The 7,623-nt window shown below is 40.5% G+C and overlaps 1 protein-coding gene across 1 annotated transcript in view; it reads left to right on the forward strand.

Moving 5' to 3' along the window:
- mtmr7b (myotubularin related protein 7b) overlaps positions 1 to 7,555 on the forward strand; it is a 58,863-nt gene extending 51,308 nt beyond the window's left edge. Inside the window, exons 13-14 of the mRNA XM_052034260.1 lie at positions 1,745 to 1,871; positions 7,196 to 7,555. Coding sequence (XP_051890220.1) covers positions 1,745 to 1,871; positions 7,196 to 7,555 — 487 coding nt within the window. The remainder of the gene's footprint in view (positions 1 to 1,744; positions 1,872 to 7,195) is intronic.
- The last annotated feature ends 68 nt before the right edge of the window (positions 7,556 to 7,623 follow it).

The raw sequence follows: 7,623 nt of genomic DNA on the forward strand, positions 1-7,623 counted from the left end.
AAGTCCCAGAAAGAGCAGTTTAGTGAACAATCCAATTATGATGGTGTGGGGTGGAGGGTAAATGCTGGCCAACAAAGGGGAGAAACCATTTGCAAGTATTCATATGTTGTAATGAGATCTATTGCAGCTACTCAGAAAGGAACGTGTCTAATCAGAACAGTCACCGAAAACAGTGCTGAACTAAAGTTACAGCCTAGATTGCTTGTTTAAATTCTGGACTGTGACTCAAGTTTTACCCATGATACGATTAGTAATGTTTAATGTATTAGGTTCCTAACCCTTTTTTCGCTATTGGATACATTTAATAACTTATTGCATTTTGTAAATTGTTGCTCCTGGAACATGAAGCTATTTTTAAAACATCTACCCCAATGAGTAATTAGGCAGAGTACTGGCTGAATTACCAACATCACCTCTCAGCCCTTTTACTAAGTGACTAGTATTGAATTTGGCAATGAATATTGGGAAATTGCAGAGCTTTAGAGACCATTTTCACTCATTCCTCACCCAAAACTGATAGTTTCACAATTGAATATTTCATTTTCTGAATGTTATATTCAGACACTGAACGTAATCCCAAAAAATACAAAGTTTCATGGGAGTTAAAAGGGATTTTGGCCAATCTAGAGTTTTATTTAACCATACTTCTTTTCCTTTCCCACAGAGAATGAATTTGTAGAGAAATTATGCTGGTATTGTTGGTACTGAGAACAAGTTTGACATTTGTAAATGGTTTCATAATCACTAATTTTCCCACTTCATCCTAATGTTAGCTTTGAACTTGTGGAAAACAGAACACGATTACAGATGGATTCATCAGTTAGCTATTGTGGACAAATGAAATATCTTGCACTTTTGAACTGACATTAATGCAGACATGAAGTATGAAAAGGAAAAATATGAAGTATGAAAAGGAAAAATATGAAGTATGAAAAGGAAATATGTCAAAGTCAAGTTTATTTTCATATACAAAAGTACATGTATGCACAGGTGCAGTGAAAAACTTACTAGCAGCAGCATCACAGCCATATGTCATCAGATACACAACATTCACAAGGAAAACATTAATTAAACATAAATTATACAAGGAAGAACACAATTAGAACAAAAGTCCATTGTAGTGAAATGTGGCCATAGTGTTGCTGTACTGAGGTAGTGATTAGGGTTGTGCGGATTGGTTCAAGAACCGAAAGGTTAAAGGGAAGTAGCTGTTCTTGAACCTGGTGGTATGGGACCTCAGGCTTCTGTACCTCCTGCCTGCTGGTAGCTGCAAGAAGATGGCATGGCCTGGATGGTGGGGATCTTCGATAAGTGTGACTTTCTTGAGGCAGCACCTCATGTAGCTACTACTGATGTATGGAAGATTTAGTGCAATATTGCTCCAGCTCAATTTCTACAAGCCAGGTAAACTTCTGAGAGCCATCACTTCAGAATCCTAAAACAAAAACAGAAAATACTGGAAACATTCAGAAGGTCGGGCAGCATCTCAGGAAAAAGAAACAGTGTTAACGTTTCAGCTCTGAGACCCTTTGCCAGAACTGGAAGGTAACTCTTTCCCTTTCCACAGATGCTGCCTGACCTCCTGAGTGCTTCCAGCATTTTCTGTTTCAGCATTTAACAGGTTTTTTAAAAAAAATTTTATTTCAGAAAATTTTGTTCATCCATTCATAGGCCAAATACCAAACTTAGTCTCAATTAATTTTTGGCATTTGGAAATACTAATTACAGGCTCTGTTTCAAGCAGATTTTGGAGGAGTATGTACAACCGGTTTGAAAAAGGAATGCATCCTCGACAGTCTGTTACCGAGTTCTTGATGGCTGTGAAGGAGGAAACCCAACAGCTGGAAGAGGAACTTGAAATGTTAGAGGAGGTAACTTTTTTTAAAATTGATAAATGACCACAAAGAGGTTTATGATCAAGATAGTGAAATGAAGTATTAAGAGAATGTAGCTAAAAGGTTAGACAATAAGATGGAAAGGGGGAAAGATAGGTTGAGAGATGTTCCATGGAAGTCAGGGTTGGGGTTTTTATTTCAAATAAATGATCTGAAGTAAACGGTAGTGGAAACTACTGATGGCACCATTGAAGTGCCAGTGATTCTGAAAGATTTCCAGGGGATTGTGATAGATGAATAGGACAATTTCAGTGTCATCCAAAAGACATTTGCTCCACAGAAATAAGCTTTTGTGTGAATACATTTCTTGCTTTTTCAAAGGAGCTGGTCACCCTTTGGGAATTCAGTTAAGTAGATATTATTCATGTGTAAATCTTCATCCCTGAGAACCTACTGCAATTTAAAAATGAGGGGAAATAGTCAAATTCGAGTTTATTGTCATAAGCACAAATGCATGTATGCACAGGGGAAATGAAATACACCTTAAATGGTGGTGTAAAACTGGAGCCAGCCACAAAGCCCTTCTAAATTTCCGTAAGCCATTTAGACAACTGCTGGTCAATAACTTAACACAAACTGCTTAACTTGGTTCTGTAACCCTTGACCAATAAAAATGTACCAGTCCCAGCACTGAAATTTTCCATTGACCAGCTCATTAGTTATAGGGGAGTGATGGTGGAGCCTCTGAGGATTGATCTGAACTTCCGCTACCCTTTGTCATAGAGTTCTAGAGCAATACAGCACAGATACAGGCCCTTCGGTCCAATGAGTCCATGCCGACCATGGTGCCCACCCAGCCAGTCCCAATTTCCTACGTTCAGCCCATGTCCCTCTAAGCCACGCCTTTCCATGTACCTACACAAGTGCTTAAATGATACTATTGTACCTGCCTCAGCTACTTCCTCTGGCAGCTCGTTCCATATACTCACCACCCTCTGTGTGGAAGAAGTTGCTCCTCAGGTCCCTTTTTAAACCTTTCCTCTCTCACCCCAAATCTATGCCCCCTAGTTTTGGACTCCCCTACCCTGGGGAAGAGACTGTTGCAGTCCAATTTATCTGTGCCTCTCATAATTTTAAACACTTCCATAAGGTCGCCCCTCATTCTCCTAACTTCCAAGGAATAAAGACCTAGCCTGGCCAAACTCTCCCTTTAAATCAGTCCCTCTAGTCCTGGCAACATCCTCGTAAATCTTTCCTACACTTTTTCCAATTTAACCACATCTTTCCTATAACAGGGTGACCAAAACTGTACACAGTATTCCATGTGTCGCCTCACCAGTGTCTCATACAACTGCAACATAATGTCCCAACTCCCTTACTCAATGCCCTGACTGAGGAAGGCCAGCTTACTAAATGCCTTTTTCACCACCCTGTCTACCTTTGACACCACTTTCAATGAATTATGCACTTGTACTTCTAGATCCCTCTGTTCCATTACACTCCCTAGTGCCCTACCGTTCATAGTACAAGTCCTACACTGGTTTCCAAAATTGCATCACCTCACATTTATCTGTATTGAAATCCATCAGCCACTCCTTGACCCACTTCCCTAACTGATCAAAATCCCCCTGTAATCTACAATAACTTTCTTCACTATCAACAACACCTCCCATTTTCGTGTCATCCACAAACTTACTGATTAAGCCTTGTGCATTCACATCCAAATCATTTATATAGATAACGAATAGCAAGGGTCCCAACACCGGCCCCTGCGGCACATCACCAGTCAGTGGCTTCCAATCCGAGAAACAACCTTCAACCACCACCCTCTGCTTCCTACCTCTGAGCCAATTTTGAATCCACTGAATGAGCTCTCCCTGGATTCCATGAGATCTAACCTTCCAGACCAGCCAACCATGCGGGACCTTGTCGAAGGCCTTGCTAAAGTCCAAATAGACAATATCTACTACCCTACCCTCATCTACCCTTTTGGTTACCTCTTCCAAAAACTCTGAAAGGTTCGTCAAGTATGACTTTCCTTGCACAAAGCCTTGCTGACTCCTTTGTGTTCTGGCAGTGCCCCCGAATAGCCCAGCCCTCATTTTGTAAGACACTTTTGCTCTGGACTCCCCTATGCTTGACAATTCCTTTAATCATCATAAAACAGTTCAATTAGATAATCCTGTAGTCTTTTATACTCAAGGGAATACAGCTAAAACCTATGAAGCCTTTACCGATAGTTTAACCTTTTTAACCAGATGTCATGCTGATCATGCAACAGGGCATCATTCCAGAGCCAAATATGTCTATATCCTTCCTGAGGTGCAGGATACAGATTTGAATGCAGTATTCTAGAGTCACCTCACTTGACCACGGCATAGAAGCTAAATGTTCACAATGTTGGTCAGCCCGACTACTGATTGATCAGAAGTTTTTTCACATTCAGTTCCCTTCACAAATTTAGAAGAAACTTCTTTACGCAAAGAATGATGAGAATGAAAGATGTAATGACAGGACTCCTTGGAAAGAATAATTGGATTGAACAGAGTCAATGTGAACTTACGAAAAGAAAATCATTCTTAATTAATCTACTGAATGTCTTTGAGGATGTGATCAGTATAACAGATAAGGGGGAACCAGTGATGTGGTATAAAGGGATTTTTGGAGGTTGGTCTGCAAAGTTAGAGCATATGGAATCAGGACTAATACACTGGCATAGATAAAGTGTTACATCAGACAAAGCAAAGATTGGGAATAAATGGATCATTCTCACGTTGGCAGGCTGTGACTAGTGGGGTACTGTAGGGATTCATGCATGGGTCTCAGCTTTCACAGTATATCAATTTTGCTGAGGGGACCAATTGTCACATTTACAGGCTTGGCAGAAATATAAGTGTGAAGGGGGATATCAAGGGACTTCAGGGGGATTTGGACGAGTTGAGTGATTGGGTGGAAAAATGTGAGGTCATCACTTCGGTGAACATAACAGAAAAGCAGTGTAGTTGTCAAATGTGAGAGATTGGGTAGCGTTGATGTGGATGTGCTTGTATACATAAGGCACTGAAAGCCAACATGCAGGTGCAGCATGCATTTAGGAGGACACTTGTTAGGGTAGTCTTTATAATGATGGGGTTTGATTATAGGAGTAAGGAAAACTTATTGAAATTGTATAGGGCATAGGTGAAACTGCACCAGAGTATTGTATGTAATTTTGGTCTCTTTGCCTACGAAAGGTCGTTTTTGCTGTGGAAGAAATGCAGTGAAGTTTCACTAGACAAGCTTCAGGGTTAATAATTTTCCATATGAGAGATTGAGTAGACTGGTCCAGTACTCATGAGAATTTCAAAGAATGAGAGGATATCTCAGTGAAACCTACAAAATTCTTAAAGGTTTTGATAGGCTAGACACAGGGAGGATGTTTCCCCTGACTAAGGAGTCTAGGACCAGGGGCTCAGTTTGAAAATAAGAGGTAGGTAATTAAGGACTGAAATGAGGAAAAATTTCTTCACTCAAGGGATGGTGGACCATTGGAGTTCTCTACCCCCAAGGGCTGTGGAAGTTCAGTCATTGAGTTCATTCAATACGGAGATCAATAGATCTCTGGAATGTTAATGGAATTGAGGGATATGGTGACGATGCTTGAAAATGACTTGGAGAAGGCCTTGATAAATGGTAGAGGAGGCTCAAAGGGCCAGATGGCCTACTTCTGCTCCTATTTCTTGTATTCTCATGTTCAGTTAGCACACTTGTTCACTCCAATTTTGTTGCAATATCTGATGGTTCAGCTTTCATTGCAACAGAAGCCGACATATCAAGGATGATTCTTTGGTCAAATGTGGATTAGTGTAGAAAAGCATCGCGGTTGGCATGGGCAAGTTAGGCTGAAGGCCCACTTTGTGCTATATAACTCTCTGTGAAAATGAAGCGGGCCAAAAACAGAACATTCACACAACATAAGTGCCAAGCAATGACCGCCTCAAACCTGAGAGTCTAACCATCTGGCCTTGTCATTCATTGGCATTACCATCATCATCCTAGGTCACTATTAACGAAAAACTCAGTTGGACTATTCATATAGTGGCTACAAGGGAAGGTCAGAGACTGGTGTTTCAGAAGGTGAATTACTCATTGCAGGATAGCCAGTCTGTTCACCATCTACTGGCCACATCTCAGCAGAATGACTACGCTACCCTTAATAGATGTATGCAGATGCAACAACTTGACACCATCCAGGCTAAGGCAGCCCACTTGGTTAGCACCCCAGTCACCACTATAAACATTCATTCCCTCCACCACTAGCACACCACGGCTGCAATGTGTACCATCTACGTGTGCCAGTAATTCACCTAGGCTATTCTCACAGCAATGGTGAAACTCACCTACCCCAATGATGAGTAGGGATAAGAGAACGTTGCCACCTGCCGGTTTTTTCTCCAAGTCACGTGCCATCCTGCCTTGCTGTAGTATCACCATTCCTTTATCACAAGCTGTAAAGGCTGGAACTCCCTGCCCAAAACCATTGTGGGAATTACTGCACCAGCAGGACTAAAGAAGCACAAGAAGGAGACTCACCAGCACCTTCTTGAGGACAGTTGGGGAATGGACCATAAATGCTGGCCTTGCCTGGAAGGCCCACATCCTGAAATGTGAGCTCAAAACAAGTTAGATTCTTTGTTGTTCACCAGACACATTCTGCTATTCTCTTCTAATTCCACTTCCTTCATCTTCTGTAGGGGAAATATAATATCCAGTCACTCAGTTTTACTTTCAAATTCCCAAATTGTCTTTAGCCTTCCCTTCCCACCTACAGCTGTCAATTCACTGTACCATTCCAACTGTAACATCTTTGAAAGATTTACCTCTATAGAATTATACCTCTGAGAACATTCTCAAGAAAAGAATGATTTAGTACTTTTAATAAAGGAAAGTCTCCCAAAGTATTTCACATGTAGGAAGTGAACCAAAGAAGATACTGTGGAACCAGGAAGGCTGACCCACAGCTGCTAATAGAGGAAAGTTAGTGCAATAGGATAAATGTGCTCAAGCTTGTCAAAGAGTACTTAAAGGTAAGGAAATGGAAGGATATATTAGAAGTTAGGGTCAACATTTTAATGGGGATAGGTTCATGGACAAAAATAGAGAAAGAATTTTAAAAAGTGTGAATTTTTAATAAATATAATCATCTGGCAAGAACTCCCAACACCAATGGAAAAACCAGGTGTGCTCCCAAGATTTTTATTTAACATGCTGTAAAATTGATCTTGATGTTACTATAATTCCTGTGCTTTAATTTGAACAGCTGTTTGGTATTAAATTTAAGTAAGTCTTTCTTGACATGCAACTTTTATTTTTTTTAACAGAAATTAGAAATTCAAGATAAATCCCATCTGAAGAACAGAAGTGAGAAAATCAAACCGTCTCACAAACTGGAAATTTCTGTTTCTGATCAACATTTAGCCAATACCCCTCAGGATTATATTGACAATGGCAGACCATTCACTTCTTGTAGCCCTTCACAAGGACGTGAAGATTCAGAATCCATGATTCTAACACATAACATGAAGCATTCTGATACTGATCTTTCTGCTAACAGTGACCAGGAATCAGGTGTCGCTGACTTAAATTGTAGATCACCAAGTGGTGGAGACTTCCTGTCTAGTGAAGAAGGCAGCAAAAATCTGTCAGAATACCCTGAGAAAGTTGCCTTTGCTGTTGCCTGAAAACCTAGTACACGTGGTTAAGAAAAGGACATTTTGCAATGAGAAGGTGCAATTTACATTCTTATCAT

The sequence above is a fragment of the Pristis pectinata genome, chromosome 2, assembly GCF_009764475.1.
Source record: "Pristis pectinata isolate sPriPec2 chromosome 2, sPriPec2.1.pri, whole genome shotgun sequence".
In the NCBI taxonomy this organism is placed as follows: domain Eukaryota; kingdom Metazoa; phylum Chordata; class Chondrichthyes; order Rhinopristiformes; family Pristidae; genus Pristis; species Pristis pectinata.